Source organism: Aspergillus lentulus (genome assembly GCF_001445615.1).
Source record: "Aspergillus lentulus DNA, contig: Alt04, strain: IFM 54703, whole genome shotgun sequence".
Lineage (NCBI taxonomy): Eukaryota > Fungi > Ascomycota > Eurotiomycetes > Eurotiales > Aspergillaceae > Aspergillus > Aspergillus lentulus.
In genome coordinates this window covers 1,186,991-1,205,281 of record NW_028322122.1, presented here as the reverse complement: position 1 = coordinate 1,205,281, position 18,291 = coordinate 1,186,991, and the positions used below count along the sequence as shown (strand labels likewise).

The 18,291-nt window shown below is 50.4% G+C and overlaps 7 protein-coding genes across 7 annotated transcripts; 4 read left to right on the top strand and 3 right to left on the bottom strand.

The window, feature by feature from the left end:
* Window positions 1-285: 285 nt before the first annotated feature.
* Window positions 286-2,830, bottom strand: ALT_1679 (Golgi transport complex subunit COG3; the record flags this gene model as incomplete). Its single annotated transcript, XM_033562564.2, has 4 exons — window positions 286-1,068; window positions 1,129-2,154; window positions 2,208-2,547; window positions 2,622-2,830. The coding sequence occupies 4 exons, from the start codon at window positions 2,828-2,830 to the stop codon at window positions 286-288; spliced, it is 2,358 nt and encodes a 785-aa protein (XP_033418455.2).
* A 336-nt stretch (window positions 2,831-3,166) lies between these two features.
* Window positions 3,167-4,909, top strand: ALT_1678 (RCC1 domain-containing protein; the record flags this gene model as incomplete). Its single annotated transcript, XM_033562565.2, has 1 exon — window positions 3,167-4,909. The coding sequence occupies one exon, from the start codon at window positions 3,167-3,169 to the stop codon at window positions 4,907-4,909; it is 1,743 nt and encodes a 580-aa protein (XP_033418456.2).
* Window positions 4,910-5,178: 269 nt separating this feature from the next.
* Window positions 5,179-7,278, top strand: nop9 (RNA-binding RNA processing protein NOP9; the record flags this gene model as incomplete). Its single annotated transcript, XM_033562566.2, has 1 exon — window positions 5,179-7,278. One exon carries the CDS (start codon window positions 5,179-5,181, stop codon window positions 7,276-7,278), a length of 2,100 nt encoding a protein of 699 aa, XP_033418457.2.
* Window positions 7,279-7,847: 569 nt separating this feature from the next.
* ALT_1676 (pyridoxal phosphate-dependent decarboxylase family protein) lies at window positions 7,848-9,688 on the top strand (the record flags this gene model as incomplete). Its single annotated transcript, XM_033562567.1, has 2 exons — window positions 7,848-7,892; window positions 8,006-9,688. 2 exons carry the CDS (start codon window positions 7,848-7,850, stop codon window positions 9,686-9,688), a joined length of 1,728 nt encoding a protein of 575 aa, XP_033418458.1.
* Window positions 9,689-9,859: 171 nt separating this feature from the next.
* Window positions 9,860-12,600, bottom strand: ALT_1675 (RINT-1 family protein; the record flags this gene model as incomplete). The annotated part of the gene is made up of 5 exons (XM_033562568.2): window positions 9,860-11,494; window positions 11,545-11,689; window positions 11,745-12,050; window positions 12,116-12,363; window positions 12,451-12,600. The coding sequence occupies 5 exons, from the start codon at window positions 12,598-12,600 to the stop codon at window positions 9,860-9,862; spliced, it is 2,484 nt and encodes an 827-aa protein (XP_033418459.1).
* Window positions 12,601-12,829: 229 nt separating this feature from the next.
* ALT_1674 (putative DNA ligase I) lies at window positions 12,830-15,331 on the top strand (the record flags this gene model as incomplete). The annotated part of the gene is made up of 1 exon (XM_033562569.2): window positions 12,830-15,331. The coding sequence occupies one exon, from the start codon at window positions 12,830-12,832 to the stop codon at window positions 15,329-15,331; it is 2,502 nt and encodes an 833-aa protein (XP_033418460.2).
* A 1,055-nt stretch (window positions 15,332-16,386) lies between these two features.
* Window positions 16,387-17,232, bottom strand: ALT_1673 (uncharacterized protein; the record flags this gene model as incomplete). The annotated part of the gene is made up of 1 exon (XM_033562570.1): window positions 16,387-17,232. One exon carries the CDS (start codon window positions 17,230-17,232, stop codon window positions 16,387-16,389), a length of 846 nt encoding a protein of 281 aa, XP_033418461.1.
* Between the last annotated feature and the right edge of the window lie 1,059 nt (window positions 17,233-18,291).

The following is an 18,291-nucleotide window of genomic DNA, read 5'->3' as shown; positions in this document are numbered from 1 at the left end:
TGCGTGTTGTATATGACATGATTATTATGGATTTGCCCGAAAGTCACAACTCGAAAATATTTCGATTTCTTCCGCGTCTACTGCCAATATCGATAACAAGTATATCATCTGATTGACCTCGCTCTCTCGCTTTACCATTGTAATTGTTATGAAAAAACTTATTAGTCGGAAGGGCCAAAATGTTTGCTTGGATTATGTACGAAGGCCACGCTATATATACATCGTTGTTCGAGTGGCCTTTACAACATTGTCGATAGGAACAACAGCCAGGATTATTATCCATGTCTAGCTTCCCGGACTCCCGCTCCGGCTCAAGTCCCCACTAGGGAATCCTTCGTCACCTTGCTCAGGGATGCCGACTCGGAAGATACTCTCACACCATTCTGCGAAGGTCTCCACGTCCCACACGGCATCCTCGCGGCCCTTGCCCTTCTTGGAGACGGAATGTCCCTTGCTCCTTTCAGACGACGTATATCTGTCGAAAAAGTCCTCGTAGATCTGGATGACGCGGTCTTGTACCGCACCAACAAGAGTCTCTCTCATCCGGGGGTCGTCAAGATAGTCACTGAGTATTTTCCGTAGGTTGGGGACTTCCTTCTCGATATTCTGACATGTCGGATAAATCAGTTCTCCTTGCTGTAGATTCCGCCTATCGATGAATTTTGCGGGTAAAGACGCGGTCATCTTCGTTGCGAACTCATTAATGAAGTCGTTAATCACGGTTCGGAGCCTCCCGTCGAGCTCTACCTTGGCATCGAGCATGTTCTCGACGACACGAGGGATGAGACCATGGCCGACGAGGCGCATGAGGTTGCGGGGGTTGAAGAGGCCGCCTCTTTCGCGGAGCTCCCAGAAGGTATTGGTGATGCCGGAGAAATCGAACGACACTTCTGGCGCTACGTACTCGATGTCGAATGCGACGATTTGTTGCTTCAGGATCAGGAGATGGCTCATCAAGAAGAGCTTCCCGTCTGCGGTGGATTTGCTTGAGATTTGAGCGCTCGCCTGGTGCAAAGAGAAGGTCGTCTGGTGAACGATCTGATGGGCTAGGTCGTCGAACACTGTGGACTGTTGAAGAAATCGTTAGATTCAATGTGGCATTAGAGGGTTCGCAGAAGGCGTTCATACATTTACCAGACGATATATTCGGCTGAGAAGCCAGATGGCTTTACGCAATGTTGGATACCAGCCACTGAGAGCAGCCTGAGGCTCAAAATCCCACTTGGAATCCTGCTCCGGGATGGCGTCCGGGTCATCATCTGATTGCCTCGTTGCCTCCGCCAGATGTACCAAGGTATTGGCGGGTGCCAGTTTCTTTCCGGAAATCTGATTCTCGGTAACGGTGATCGAGACTCCCTTGTTGCGTGCAGGGTAATCGAGGTCCTCCGGGCGCGGCTTGAATCGTTCAATCTCATCCCGCAGGAAGGCTTGTGCGCGGAAAACGAGACGAGTCTGCACATCCTCCAAGGCGGGCTGTATCAGTACGGAGAAGTCGAGTTGATTAGCATCCGTCTGCTCCACCTCCTCATCCTGGTCAAGTAGAAAGCGGATCTGCAAGAGGGTGCAGAGTTGACAGAGATTCACGATCTTGTCCTCGTGAATAATGCGAGGCCTCAGATGGTCATACAGAGGCTCGCAGACTGTCTCGAGGAAGTCGTATAAACCTGCTTGGCCGTGAAACCACTCACCCCACAGTTCAAACTCATCCAAACACACACCACGAACGTAGCTAATGCTGGCGCGGGCGAAAGCAACCAAATCCTTTGATGTACTCGGGGCGTGTGCAGTATCGTAAAGCTTTTTGCGTACTAAAGGTACAATCAGTTTGCCACGAGTAGCTGAGAAGTTCGCGTGAAGTTCGTTAAGAAGACTCTGATATTCCGCTTCAGTTCCCTGTTCGGGATCCAACGGTGGCACAGCTCTCTTCTGTATCTCGAGGCCAATTTGTTTCAATTCAGGAGCACCGACACGGAACTTGGCGTACAATAGGGCCGACATAGTCGCTTCGTTCTGCTGTTGGTCCGCAATCTTTTTCGAAACACTGGCATATATATCTCGAAGTGCGGAAACAAAATGTCCTCTGATCAAGGTGAGAGCTCGCGTCATAAGCAGCCTGTATCTGGATCGATACACACTAGCTTCCTTTTGCTCAGGCTGGGAAGGAGTCAGTCGACTAGCCCAATTCAGGACACGACTGCAATACTCACATGCGTCTCCATGTAATCCAGACACTCATCCAGCCGCCTGAGCATATCTGAGAAGTCTTGGCCACGAACAGTATTTCCAGCACCAGGAGCATTGAGTCGCCTTGAAGCGGGGTCCAGGAACTCATAGTATTGGAGGTTCTCTTGTATTTTGTCCGCTAGCTCTGTGTCACGCTTTTGGGCAGATAGGAGTCCCTCGCATTGCCTCCGGAAATTCGATGTTTGAGCTTCCACGGCCTTGAAGGATTCGGAGAGGCTACGAAGGAGGTCGAGCGTGGACGATGTATCAGTCAAAAGCGCGTCCAGGTGCGACTTTGACGTTTGAAGCTCCTGAAGACAAGATCTAACCACGCGAGTGAGTCAGCATGAAAAACAACAGCGCATCATAAGGAAGATCGGAATTGTTTCTCTGCGTACTGGTACTCGTCATAACTGCTCTCCAGGAGCCCATTTTCAATCTCGCTATACCACTGTACAAAATCGAGCTCATTTTTGACATCCGTTATAGACTCAATACCCTCCGGTAGCACTTCCGCTATCTCTGCCGTCTGAACTTTGAATTCTTTTGGCGGACCTGAAGGTGCAGTCTGCCGTCGTGCTCGCTGTCCCGCTGTGGGCTGAGGCATTGTGGGGTTCAGCTTCGAGCCCACGATACAGTCGCGGAAGCTTCGATATTGGCGCCTCTAGTATTGTTTCAATCGACCTGAAAGTAATCCATAAGTGAGGAGAGTCAAAGACACTATGAAACTCAACGGTGTTGATCGCAATTGGAGCTGGACCCCCCTCCGTGGCACTTTCGATTGCTATTCTGCCGCGTCATACCGCCCAAGGTCTAGATCATTGACGCAACTGAGCTTCTGAAGTCACTTTCCACTTCTGCCCAGTGCGAAACGACAAGCTCTTCAAAGAAGTTTCTGTAGCTCGCTATGCTGAGCTTGAGATGATAGATATTTGAGAACATTATGTCGATGAATCGGGTGCGACAGCCAGTGACGAACCTCGTCACGCTTTCATACCGTCTCCCGCGAACAGGCCGGTCGGCCATCCGATCATGGCGAAGGCATTATGCTAATGGTAATGGCAGAGCACCAGAATCATCTGCTCCTTCGTCAAATTGGCTTCGTACTTCGCTTGGTCTAGGTGGAACAGCTGCCGCTGCGTTCTTTGTCTATACCTTTGCGACCACCCGAAGCGATCAACTTGAGAGTGCTATTGAGGCGAAGACCTTTACGCCCAAGATTGCTCAGGATCTGGATTCCCAGTATGTGCACGAAAAAAAGAGTCTGAAGAGCCCCGGAGTTTACCTATGGGGAAACAATACTTATCGTGTTGTGGATCCTGCCTCGAAAGAATCCGTGATCAAGACGCCTCGGCAGTTATCCTACTTTGAGGGTCAAGTGCTCCGAGATCTCAAAATTTCAGAGAAGTCTGGTGCTGCCATTACTGAGAATGGTGATCTGGTTCAATGGGGCAAAGGGTACTCGGAAACTGACTTCAAACCAACAAAGACCTTGACTGGCAAGGACTTGAGGTCGTTGTGCATGTCAAGTGATCGCATACTTGCATTGGCTTCAAACGGAAATGTATACTCACTCCCAATTGCCAAGGATGACCAAGAAAGCGGTCGGAAACCCAAGGAAGGCTCTTGGTTCCCATTCAGCTCTGGAAGAGCTGGCGTGAGCTATCGGTTGCTTGAACCTGCATTGAGGCTAGGCGAAAAAGTCACCGCCATCAGTGGTGGACTACAGCATGCGCTTCTCCTCACGAACTCTGGTCGAGTCTTTTCCGTCGCTTCTTCCACTGAGGGCTATCCTTCCTTTGGACAACTTGGTGTGCCTGGATTGACTTGGTCGACTCGACCTCAAGGGCCCGTGGATACCTGCCATGAGGTGAAGACCCTCGGCAACTCTAAGGTTACTGAAATTGCTACCGGAGATTACCATTCTTTGGCGCTTACCAAGGATGGAAACGTTTACGCCTTTGGCGACAATTCCTTTGGGCAGCTGGGATCCGAATTCGACCCTGCCCAGCCATTCAACGATACCCCTACCCTAGTACCGCTGAAACTTTCCTACCCAGCCAACATCTGGCTTCCGAAAGTGACTGCGATTGCAGCTGGGGGGGCCAACAGTTTCTTCACTGTGGATGCTCAACGGATACTTGGCCCTGGCGAAGATCGTTCTACGGTGCGTGACCTGGGTCGCATTACGGCTGACACGTGGACTTGCGGCCGGGGCATCTGGGGTGCTCTCGGAAACGGAAGATGGACGCACTTACAAGATGCACCTACGAAGGTGAAGGCATTGAGTGGCCTGTTCGAGTACGACGAACGAACAAAGACTCTCTCGCCCATCCGACTACGTAATATTTCTGTCGGTACAACACATGCGTCGGCCATCATGGACAACGCAGCTCACGTTGATACTTCGGCCACGACGTCTCTGGAGAAGTCCAGCGACTGGGGTCACGACGCGCTGTTCTGGGGAGGAAACGAACACTTTCAGCTCGGCACCGGCAAGAGGAGTAATTTATCTAAGCCGTCACATATTAACGCGCCTTCAGATTCCGAATCGAAAAGTGCTAAGCAAGAGGCACGACTCCAAATCATGCCTCGTCACAAGGCCAAAGTGGGCAACCGCACTGTGAGCATGGAACAGCGGATTGAGTGTGGAAGGCACATTTCTGCGATTTACTCTGCTGTATAATAATTTGTCATGATCTGACACATCTCTTCTCCAGCGATTGTATTAAAAGTTCATGTTCATTAGCGACCATCAAAAGTAATGCAATCATTATTTTCTGTTGACTTTGATACGTCACTCAGGGATGCAAACAGAACAAACAATTCCGCGATACGGCTGGAGACGCTCGGGCCAACACCTTATCGTAAAATTTCCTGAGCGGAAAAGAAGTCAAACCAAAACGAATTATACAGCATACTATTCGAAAAAAGGGTTGACTCATTGTGTCCATTATGCCACGAGAAAAGCAGAAAAGAGGTCGTCGTGCGGAGGACAAGGCCAAAAAAGACGCAGCCAAACGAAAGCGCGATGAAGGCCCTGAAGAATCCGCGGTCAAAAGATTGAAGCCCTCCGCCGAGACAGATACCTCGAACAACCAGATCACTTCAGGGGCGGATTACATCCCCCTGGAGGCAGAGGATAGTAGAAATGATGTTTCAATGAACGATGCGCCCGCGAACGACATGCCTTTCTACGGTCTCCTTGACAGCGAAGAGCAGGAATACTTTTCGAAAGCCAACGAGGTATTGGAGCTGAACCAGTTCCACGATGCGGAAGAGCGAAGGCTCTTCGTCGACAGTGTCTACAGGGAAGCGGATGGAAAAGAATTGAAAGTTGCTTGCAGCCAGTCTTGCTCGCGGCTTATGGAGAAATTGATTTCGCTGTCCGACATGCGCCAAATTCGGAGACTCTTCAGCAAGCTCATCGGCCATTTCTTGCACCTTGTGCAGCATCGGTTTGCGAGCCATTGCTGTGAGACACTGTTTATCAACGCAGCGCCTGGAGTGACAGAAAAGATTTCGAAGCCGAAAGGACGTCAGGCGGAAGCGGACGAGGAGGACGAGCCTGAATCGGAATTATCGCTGGCGGAAATGTTCATGAAGGTCGTTGAGGAATTAGAGGGGAATTGGGGATATCTGTTGACGGAGCGGTTTGCGTCGCATACGATCAGAGTCTTGTTACTGGTTCTCGCTGGAGAGCCAGTCGACCTGTCATCCACCGATTCGGTTGTCGCCAGCCGGAAGAAGGAAAGGTTGGGAATCGTGAACATGGACGCATCCGAGGAAAAGGCCATTGCGGAGAGGCGTAAAGTACCAGAGGTCTTCGAGGCTACGCTGAAGAAGGTTATGAGTGACATGGTTTCCGGGCTGGACAACACCTACTTGAGAGCCCTGGCAACCCACCCTGTAGGGAATCCCGTCTTACAGGTGCTGGTATTCCTTGAACTGTCGCACTTTGGCAAGGCGAGCGCTAAGGATCCCAATTCAATCATCAGGAGGCTCATTCCGGATGATGATTTCGGGGAGAATGCTGAGAGCTCGACATTCGTCAGAGGCTTACTCTATGACCCCGTCGGTTCTCGTTTGCTCGAGACTATCATCAAGTCTATGCCCGGAAAGCTATTCAAGGGACTCTACAAGAACATTATTCGCGACCGCATTGGCTCTCTTGCACGCAATACAACGGCTGGATATGTGGTTCTCAGGACGCTGGAGAGACTAGGAAAGGACGATCTACAAGATGCTATGGAACTAATCATCCCTGAAATCCCCGGTCTCATTGAGAGATCCCGCTTGATTGTCCCTAAAGTGTTGATCGAACGATGCCTCGTTCGCGGGGTTGACACCAAGCCGCTTTCAGATGCCTTAGAATCCGCTTACGACAAAGACCCGGCACGAAGATTGGAACAAATGCTCAAGCTTGAGCCCGCGGCAAGTGAGGGAGACTTAGAGGAGAAGCAGAAGCTATCGGGCAACAATCAGACAGCCGCCGCAGAGAAATTACATGGCTCCCTCCTTGCTCAGACGATGCTTACAGCTTCCGGGCCTGTGAGCGGGCTCATTTATTCCAGCCTGCTAGCACAGTCTTCAGAATCACTTCTCAGATTAGCCAAGGATCCCGCGGCCTCCCGTGTTCTTCAGCAGGCCCTGACTGCACCAACTTCGACATCTCAATTCCGGCGCCAGTTTACTACCCGCTTCTCAGGTCATTTGGTAGAACTCGCGCTTGATAGCAGTGGATCACACGTTGTGGACGCGTTATGGCCGGCAACAAAAGACCTGTTCTTTGTGAAAGAAAGAATGGCACAGGAATTGCTCAAGGAAGAATTGACTCTTCGGGACTCTTTCGTTGGCAGAGCTGTATGGAGGAATTGGTGCATGGACCTCTACAAGAGACGGCGAGGAGAGTGGGCTTCGAAGGCGAAAGGCCTGGACAGTATTGAAAACGGCCAAGGCGAGCGACCTAAGTCTCGCATTGACTTAGCCCGGGCTAAATTTGCAGCAAAGGCGGCGGAAGAGAGTTCTAAGGCGCCGGTAGCTGCAAAGACATGACTTATACCAATGAAGCGACAGGGTTGTGGTTAGTTCCAGCAGTGATGGTAACACAGCATGAAGTTGACAGGGTTCTTTATCCCATGTGTATATTATGTCTTCAGCGATCATTTGATTTATGATGATAATAAAAGCATTTTTCCATATCCATACCCTGCACAGATCCTGGTGTAGAAGGACTTTTGTCTAAGAGTTTCTCCAATGCTGCCCCTCCAACGTCTGCGGGGTTACATGGAAATTTTTCTCTTCCCCTCATGCATCAAAAGTGTATATCTCCCTCCAAAGAAGTAGATAATCCTCACTGGCAATGATCTGAAACAATCTTATTCAGCCGATGAATATAAATTAAGCCTCGATTCATGATGTCAGACAATCCGGCTCTGTCGCCATCGCAGCGGATCCGCCAGCCGTTCCGGAAATGGCGGGATGGCTTCAACTTTGTGCTGAGCGGTTTCGACTGTCGCTTTATTATACACCATTGGTCATGAAGTCGTGAATTGCTTCTTGTATTTTCTGCTTTTCTGTATTTTTCTTAGATTTGCTCGGAATATCATAAAATTTCTGTATAGATGTCTGTGTCCCCACCGTCGAGTCGCGCCGAGGAAGTGCGAAAAGTGAGTTCCTCCATTCCTCCGGCGCATTCAACGGTCCATTAGGCGACTGCGCATCAATTTTCTTTGCTGGCTGCGCTGCGCTTCGCTTTGTTCTCTTGCTAATCTGACTCTAGCTTTTGAGCGCAGTCGAAGAGCTCCTCATCCCGTTCATCCAGTCCGCCGACGAAAATCCTCTCGGCCTTGCGCTCCAGCAAAATGGGATCAATCGAACGAATCATGCGAATGGTGCGAATGGACACTTGAAAAAGCCGCGGACAGCTTTAGTCGACTACAAAAAGCCGGAAGAGCTCCGGGATATTCTGCAACTATCTCTACCGGAGAAAGGTACCAGACAAGATGGCTTGATTGAGGTTCTCCGCAAAGTGTTGAAGTATTCGGTGAATACATGGCATCAAGGATTTCTCGACAAATTATATGCATCAACGAATGCTCCCGGTGTGGCATCCGAGCTGATTTTGGCGGCTCTTAACACGAACGTGCATGTTTACCAAGTCTCGCCGGCTTTGACGATTATCGAAAAGTATACGGGAGAAAAGTTGGCTTCACTATTCGGTCTCAACGGACCACGAGCAGGTGGAATTTCTGTACAAGGTGGCTCAGCATCCAATACCACCTCGATTGTCATTGCGCGCAACAACCTATACCCGGATACAAAGAAAAATGGCAATGGGGACTACAAGTTTGTGCTCTTCACCAGCGACCACGGCCACTACAGCATCGAGAAGGCGGCACAGATGCTGGGCTTGGGAAGCAGCTCCGTCTGGGCAGTGCCCGTAGACAAGCAAGGTCGCATGATCCCGGAAGAACTCGAGAAGCTTGTCCGAAAAGCCCTCCAGGAGAACAGGACACCGTTCTATGTCAATGCAACCGCCGGGACGACAGTAATGGGCTCTTTTGACCCCTTCAACGAGATCGCCGCCATCTGCCAGAAATACAATCTCTGGTTCCACGTTGACGGCTCATGGGGCGGCTCGTTCGTCTTCTCCAAGCGCCAGAAGCACAAACTCGCTGGCGCTGAGAAAGCAAATAGCATCGCCATTAACCCTCACAAAATGCTCGGTGTCCCCGTGACTTGTTCTTTCCTCCTAGCCGCAGACATCCGCCAGTTCCATAGGGCAAATACTCTCCCAGCCGGCTACCTGTTCCACAGCGACGACGCGGAACCGCAACCCAACGGCGACCTCAGCACAGCGGAAAACGAGCTCTCCGTCGATTCCCCGGAGGTCTGGGACCTGGCTGATCTCACGCTCCAATGTGGACGGCGCGCAGACTCGCTCAAGCTCTTTTTGGGCTGGACATACTACGGCACAGACGGATACGAGCAGCAGATCGACACGGCCTCCGACATTGCCGCACACCTGGCGACTCTCGTCTCCGAGAACCCTAACTTTATCCTCATCAGCGAGAACCCTCCCCCTTGTCTCCAGGTTTGCTTCTACTATGCGCCGGGCGGACAGCTCGTACACCCGCGCGGCGTTGTATCGAACGAGACCGAGCGCGCGAAGGCAAACAGCAAGGTCACGGAAGAGGTGACCCATGCTCTGGTGCACAAGGGATTCATGGTTGACTTTGCACCTCCTAGCGGGGACGAGGACGCTGCCGGGAATGGAAAGTTTTTCCGCTGCGTTGTCAATGTCCAGACAACTCGCGAGACTGTTGAAGCTCTTGTTCGTGCTATTGAGGAGGTGGGCCCGACCATCATTGAAAGAGTTAAGGCTGAGGCTGCTTCGGTTCCCAAACGGAGGCCCGGAGAACGGGGCCACGGACCTGTTGTCCACCAGGCTTCGACGCGATAATGATTCTATTATAGTATACGACTACTGCATATGTACAAATAGACACACGATGTATAGATCCGCTGGAGAAAGGATAGTATATAGAATTGAATGATACTTCATTCGTGAACCACCCAAAGATGATCTCGAGCGACTGCGTTAGTTTTGTTTACTATGTAGTGCCTGCCTATGCTAAGAACCAATCTCGACTCGTCGCTCAAGTACAGCTCTTGCCTCAGCTTCTGTAAGGGTCTCGATATTCAACTCAGCCAGAACGCCTCGAGCACTCTCGTTATCCCGGAATAGCCTCTTCTCCACCTCCCAAAGTCCAAGATGGGGTTCCTCCTGCGAATCAGCGCCCTCCTGGGTCGCAGATACGTCGCCAGATTTGGGAGCAACAACCGTCAGGTCCAGCAGTAGAAGACCATCGTTGAGCTTCGCAAAAACTCTAGTCGAGCCTCCTGCCAGGCCGGCCGGTCCCAAAGCGACATCAACAACATTGCAGAGGTGGTCAATATCGCTGGCGAATTGCGCCGCTCCGGCGGCGGAAAACGTATGTCTCATGAGGACGTTACTCCAAAGATTAGTTTGAACGGAGAGAAGTACCTGGCGAATGATTCGACGTAGCGGTGCTATGCCCAGTGCGCGCGATAGGAAAGAGATGCTAGTGGATAAGGTTCGCATGGCAGGCGCAAGATCCGCCGACGGTGGTAACGAGGTTGCCTCGGAAGGTGATGTAGTAGAAATAGTTGCCCACGCAGACATGCGAACATATGGTTTGAGGGCCGACTGTGTGTTTGAGATCAAGGTCGAAGTGAGAATCGATTCAGAACGCAGCCGGAGACGACGGTAGGCGGATGCTGTTTCGTCGAACAGAGCTCCATCCGAGCTTGTACCTTGGCCGCTGCTATGATGACCATTTGCGACCATCTGAGAGGTACGAGAAGCAACGTCTGCTACAGACATAGGACCGGCCACATTCCTACCTGAGTCCTTGTTCTGTCTGACTCGTTCTTGTAGCTCAGACCACAGTTCGACGAAGAACACATCATTACTCCAGTCCTCCATCTTCTTCTCCAAGTACTCGGAGCTCCCAAAAACCCTGCAGAGACGCTCCAATCCAGCCACACCTTCCACGCTGGCTTGTCCATCTGCGCCTTGTACCGTGCGGCCAATCGTAGATGTCATTGCAAGGTAAGCTTCAAGCGCGGAACGGAGGCGCTCGTGAAACTGGTCGAAGATTGTAATCTGAATGTCGATAAGGAACCGCAGTTTTTGACCGAAAGATGACAGAGGCCGATACAGTTCAGTGATCGTTTCAAGCAAATCATTCACGCGAATCGCTGCTTTGGTGGGTTTGGTTGCCGAAAGCTCGACTCCTTCGTAGTCAATCTCACCGCTGTCCGTTGCATCGATGATTTCCTTATAGCGGGCCAGTGCAAAGTCCTTCTCAACCTGAAGCCAGCGGTCAAACCATCCTTCCTTGGTGAGAACCTCCCACGTCATTCCCTTCCAATTATCCTTGGAGTATGGATCAGGCAGATAATTCCAAGTCTCCCGAATCTCGTTGTCAAAGTTCATCAGCTCGTGTACGAGATGGCTGAGTAACTGTGAATGTCCAGAAATGCTAGGAAGCACAGTCGATAATTTCTGCCTCAGCATCGGCAAAAGAGCTGTGATAAAGGCATGAGAGGCGTTGTAAAAGTTCCATTCTAGAGCTGAACCGACTTCTTGAGCCTTCTTGTCGAAGACAGGTTGCAGCGAAGAAGCGAAAAACCCTCCAAAAGTGTTGATCAAGTCCACGACGTGACCCAGGAAGTATTCTGGCTATTTGAAAAGTCAGTTACTTTTCCGGCACTGGCAACGTTGTACTATACCTTGTCAAGTCTATTTGTTGGCTTGTCTCCACTGAAGTGGTATTTGAAGCGAAGATCCAGCGGATGTACCATCACTTCCAAGGGTAACAAGATCGGTGGTTCGGCACTCTGCTGCTTCACATCGATATCACGTCCTGTGAGTTCCCTGTTCGGTAAAGTGTCAGAAAATCCAGCAGCTAAATGTGACAAGAGTTGCGTACGGTGTCTGTAAATCAAGAAGCAATTCGACATTCTCGATCCACTGTGTCCTCAGATTTTCTGGTAGACGGAAGTCCTTCGAAGGCCATCCCATTTGTTCGAGTGTTTTCTGAAGCCTCTTGGAAAAATTCTCCTTCATCTGTTTTCTCAGACCAGAGGCCAGCTGTTCCAGGTAGTCGACAAGATGAGGGGCCGCTCCTTCGGCTGCGGGTTGAGCATCCTTCAGCGATTGTACGATGCTTCTCAGGCGCGAATACTGTTCTAGAGCAAGGCGAGGTGAAGATTGTATGTTGCTCAGGGCCTCCTTGCTGTTTCAGGATCCAGTATCAGTGACACTGCCGGGAGGGTAACGGCTGTTTAGGTCCGCAAGTACCTCAATTCTTCTGCTTCCCTCAGGAGGGTCACATAACCCTTTGAGATCTCCAGTCGTCGGAGCTTATCTATGCTCACTTCAAAGCGCTTTGCTGCCTCATCGCTGGCGTCGGAACCTGTTATGGCTTTCAATCGCTTATCGATATCCTCTTGCTCCTCCTTAAAGGCTTCGGCTCGCTTCCGTGTGGCTTCGGCATGGTCGTTGGAGGCTTTGGATGCACTGAGCAGTGCTTGTTGGGCTTCTGCTAGCTAAGCTATCCGGTCAGCGGTGGTTAAATAAGAAATAAAAGTCAATCGCTTAGGTAGCTGTAATGCTCGATCCCAGGGGCGCTCTACCTGTTTCCGTTGGAGTTCATGCTGAGCGCGGAGAGTGGCTAACAACGAATCAAGGCTCTCAAAGTCGGCAGATATTTGAATCTTGTCGTTCAAGTAATCCTCAACTCTCGTCCTTTCATGCGACGACAGGGAAAAGGAAGGGCTTGCCATGGTTGGCAGTCGTGTTGCAGTTCGGGGGTGGGGATGTTGTCCGTAAATCGTCATTCCATTCCAGCGCCAGGTGTTGCGATCGATCATCAACGCCAACTCCTCCGCCTTACGATCTGTTCAACTTCCGATGACTCAACGTCTCCCTTTATCAGTTTAGACATCATGTAGTCTAAAACTGATGACATTGCTAATTGCCACTCCTCAAATATTTTGATCTCCAAGACTTAAAATGCCCAGCCCGGCCAAAAAGCGCAAAAGAGAGGCTCCAGAATCAACCCCACAGCGTGTTCGGAGCATAGCGTCATTCTTCCAGGGCCAAGCCAACAAGAAAGCCGAGAAGACGCAACAGATTGTTGACTCTGCTACTGAAAATGCAGCAGAAGAAACACTATCTGACGAAGCGATTGCTCGCAAGCTTCAAGCGGAGTTCGACAAAGAGGGTGCTTCGCCGGCCGTGGAGCCTGAGGTTCCGGATGATAGGCCTATTCAGGAGCCTTACGCCTCGACAGGGACAGATCGGGAACCGCCAAGCAAAGTTTTGAAAACAAATACAATCTCGTTGCAGTCTTCCGTTGGGACAGAGGACACAATAAGCCTTTCCATCCCTTTTGACCAGAGTCCGTTGACGTTCGACTCGACCAAATGCGCGGCAGAGTTGCAGGCCCACTGGGCTACGGAGGGCGGAAACGCCTCATATGCCCTGCTGACTAGAGCGTTTGTGTTGGCAAATGCAACGACTAGTCGAATCAGGATTGTTGATACCCTGGTCAATTTCCTTCGAGTCCTGATTGAAGGTGATGCTTCCAGTGTTTTACCGGCAGTCTGGCTGGCGACCAACTCGATCTCTCCGCCATACGACGAATTGGAACTTGGCTTGGGAGGCTCAGCGATATCGAAAGCACTGAAGAAGGTCTATGGGCTTAATCCTTATGGGCTGAAAAGTCTCTACGACAAGTATGGGGATGCTGGCGACGTGGCTTTCGAGGCAAAGAAAAGACAGAGCTTCACCTTAATAAAGCCCAAACCCCTGACAATCAAAGGTGTCTATCAATCCCTGAGAAAGATTGCGATGAGCAAAGGCAGTGGTAGTCAGGAGTCCAAGCAAAGGATTGTGGAGAAACTCCTACAAGACACTCGAGGTGCGGAAGAGAGTCGGTATATTGTACGAACGCTGGTGCAAAATCTACGGATCGGGGCTGTCAAAACAACGATGCTTATCGCGCTGGCTCGAGCCTTTCTATACTCAAAGCCTGAAGGCGCAGAGTTTACGATCCGTTCACGACAAGATCTGGCGCGACTAAAGAAGGAGGAACTGGCCGAAATTTACAACCGAGCCGAAGAAATAGTGAAGGCATCATATGCCAGGCATCCAGACTACAACGACTTAGTTACATGTTTACTTGAAATTGGAGCTACCGAAGAACTTCTTCTGCGGTGCGGCCTGCAGCTTCATGTGCCTCTGAGGCCCATGTTGGGCAGTATCACGAGGGATCTCTCCGAAATGCTAACAAAGCTGCAAGGACGGAATTTTACTTGCGAGTACAAATATGATGGGCAGCGTGCACAGGTGCACTGCGACGAGAAGGGGAAAGTATCGATATTTTCTCGCCATTTGGAAAATATGACGGAGAAGTACCCAGATCTTGTGTCCTTGGTGACGCAAATCAGAGGAGAGGGCGTCTCTAGCTTCATATTGGAAGGAGAGGTTGTCGCGGTAGACAACAACACCGGTGAACTTCAGACGTTCCAAGTACTGACAAATCGGGCAAAGAAGAATGTGGAGATAGGAGCAATCAACATCAACGTTTGCCTCTTCGCGTTCGACTTGATGTATCTAAACGGCGAGCCACTATTGGATCGGCCTTTCCGCGAACGCAGAGAGTTGTTGCGCAGCCTATTCGTGGAGATCCCAAACAGATTCACTTGGGTCAAAAGTCTTGATGCCACATCCGCAGACTCCGAGACGGTCTTGGAGTTCTTCAAAAGCGCCCTGGAGAATAAATGTGAAGGGATCATGGTCAAGGTACTTGACAATGTACCCAAGGCGAACCTTGAACAGAATATGGAGGCCTCGACTAGCAACGGCATGGATGTGACGAGCGGGGAACCGCTTGAAAAAGCGGGCAAAGGCGGCAGGCGAAAGGCACTCTTATCAACATATGAACCAGACAAGCGGCTCGAGTCGTGGCTCAAAGTCAAGAAGGATTACAGTACCTCGTCCGAGACCCTAGACCTGATCCCCATTGCCGGCTGGCACGGACAAGGCCGAAAAGCCAAATGGTGGTCTCCCATTCTGATGGCCGTCCGCAATCCGGAAACGGGCAGCCTCGAAGCAGTCACAAAATGCATGTCCGGCTTCACGGACAAGTTCTACCAGGCGAACAAGGACAAGTACGTCGAGGGAACGCCCAACGTCATCTCACGGCCGGCCTATGTCGAGTACTACGGCGAACCTGACGTCTGGTTCGAACCACAGGAGGTCTGGGAGATGGCGTTCGCCGATATCACCCTGAGTCCGACGTACACGGCAGCCATCGGTTTAGTGAGTGACGAGCGGGGACTGAGCCTCCGCTTTCCTCGGTTTCTCAGAGTAAGAGAAGACAAATCAATAGACGAAGCCACAACATCGGACTATTTGGCTCTCCTGTGGCGGAAGCAGGCCGAACGGAAGAAAGAAGAGGAGCAGCACCCCGACAAAGGCACAGAACAACTAGGTTGGCAGGAAGAGTAGAACAAGCTTGGGACTTGGACAGATTTATGGGTAGTGGGGGATCTGCGACGTAGCCTAGGGCGAAATTATAAGTCTTGAAGATATCTCGCTCTATGCACATATTCCCATAAAGCATTGCAAATCGAATTTTCAGAGGCCATCAGTAATTGTAGCCAGTATGGCGACGCCTAAGGCAGAAGCTCAACCACAACCGATCCACCAGATGGCACTTTACCTCAAAGCGTTAGACCAGCATCCCGCCAACCAGGAACTTGGCGCTGTACTAGCTATATTCGCTCTAGCGCAAACGCGAAATGAACGCGTGTTTCCCCACTCAATACGCGTCGCGTCTGTTTTTCCTTGATTTCCGACTTCCTTCATGATTCCGTCCGTCATCTTTCAGGCTGCTTGGTACTCTATTGTCTGCAAGGCTGATGAGGAGCTTCGAATGTGACACCGCATTGCTGCAAGTCGCAGGTTGTTGACGCTACGAGACGTGCTTGATAGCTCTGATTGGATTTTAATCCGGTGGTTGGTAGAATGAATTTAGTAACTATATTATCGGTCATGAAGTGCCTATAATGCCTATTTCTGCCTTGTCTAATCACAGCACTAAATGGGGTGAGACGACGCTTGTAAAAATCGAGCCTCTGAGTCTCCGAGTACTTTTCTACCTTGCGGGCACCGATTGGATAAGGTAACAACTAGCATAATCAGAGAGATCAGACAGAGCAGTGTGAGAGATTTGGATAAGCATGCTCGCGATGTATTTACAAAGGAGATTGAAAATAGGACTATTCAAGATAATTCTGACATAGGAAAAATGGCACGTATGGACAGTTTAGTGTCGTGGTCATCGTTCGGTCACAGCCTGTCACTGCCTGTCACGACAGACCAAGTCAAACATAAATGTGTAGAAGGGAATGAATCAAAAGACGAACTGGGGCATCACAGCGAGGACAGAATATGGCGTGTCATGTACATAATAGTATGGTCATTAATAGTCGTTACAGGAATCTGTGAACAGAGAAAGCGAAAAAAGACCTGTCGGCCAGTTAGAGTCTTGCGACAAAAGTCTACGGTCGCAACTCTCCGCCAAGTTGAAGAGCAAGGCCCGACTCTTTTGGTCGATTTTTCGGGCTTTCCGCGCTCGGTGGAAGTAGATTGTCAAAGTTCGGGCGTTTTCTGGTGTCTCTGTTTGCCAGAGGAGTCTTCATGGGTCCTCCAGGGGTCCGTCCGCCTCGACCTGGTTGCGCAGGACTGGGAGTGACATTCACAAAGTCCGCAAAATTAAACTGTTGACTCGGAGTGCCGAAATTGGGAAAGACACCACCGCCCCCAGGTGTAGGGGTCAATGTGGGCAAAAGGGCATGTTGACTTGGCGGAGTAGAGGGTGGAAAATCGCGGGCCTGGGTTTTACCAGCAATACTAGCTGGTGTTGGGGAGTTTGCAAGATACAAAAGCAGATCCGCGCCATCCTCGTGAAGCAGATTTGGGTCCTTGCGTGCCAAACGAGCGTGCCTCGGAGGTGGCGTCCTAGGAGGGGAAGAGCCAACCATCGAGCTAACATGCTGGAAACTATGCACAGGTAAATCTGGATCATTCTCTTCGTCTGAGTGAGGGTGATAGGCCGGAGACGAAAATTCCGGGATTGTCTCAGCCACGAACGGCAGAGGTTGGTGCCGATGCGCAGCATGGTGGTGAAACCCAGGTGACGACGCAGGCAAGTGGTATGAATTTTTCCACGAGACCCGTGGAGCCTTAGAGGGACGATCCGGTATTGAATCGGACCTTACTCGCTTTCGACTAGCAGACAACATAGGTTGCATCACCCGAGAATTGAAGGTCGCCGCATGTCTGTTCCGTGACGAACGGGGAAGTTCCTTCGAATAGGTCGCAGTGCGTAAGGGAGGAGAAGTCATAGGGGTCTCGCAACGGCTATGTGATATCTCGGATGAGGAATCGGAGGGCTTGTCATTGGCGAGGGAGAATTGTCGACCACCGCTCTGGTTTGACTCTATGGCAGGTATACGACCATTTTGATATTTGACTTTGGCAAGGCCTAAACGATCTTGTAGGCTGAGAGACACCTGAAGTAAACCAATTCCAATCAGTTTATAGAGCTCTTGGAAGTAGAGACAAGAACAGGAAAGCTGAGTGAAAAGCGCGTTCATGGACCCTCCTAAAAGGCACTTACCTGGGCTATGTCAATTTTGCGGATGGTCTTCTCGGAGTTTATCGCTTGCAATCGAGCCATTGCTGACGCTGATGCATAGAAAGAAAAGCTATATTAGGAAGAACAGAGATTGTATTTTTCTTTTCTTTGCCCTTCCTTGATTATGAGCCAGGAGAATGGTTATGATGCTAGAGAATTGAAGTGACAAAAAAAGGGTCTGGCTCAGGTCGAGTTTGAGGAAGAAGCAAGGGCGGCTGAACAGTGGAGGGGGAATAAAGGAAGACGGGCCAGGTTCAAGAATGGAACGCCGTTTGGAGGAATGACAATGGTTCGCTGGGTGACAGCACAAGGTCCCGGGGAAAGGTTATTCGTTAGAGGAGAAAGGGATTTATTCTGGGTTTGATTTTATTACTATTTTGAACAAGTTGAGGTTCACTTATGCCTGGCACGAGATCAAATGAGGTAACCAGGAATAAAACGTAAGCCCAAAAGTGACTAGATAGATCGATTAATTTTCAACAGCAGGCGGGTCGGAACCGTGACGAGGACAAAGAGTACTTAGCCACGATAGAGAGCCTGAGAGTTAATTGAAGATAGGAAGAGCAACTGAATCAATCCCAGGGAACTGGTGAACTTGTTACTTTGTGGAAATTGGGAATGGGATAGACACTCTGTACTTTGCGCCTGCACAAGGGAGCGCCTCCGGTCGCTTGCTTTCTGACGAGGACAAAGTTGCCCATGTCATGACACTTGAACATACATACATAGGTAGATTGGTTCAACATACCTTTAGACATCCTATCAC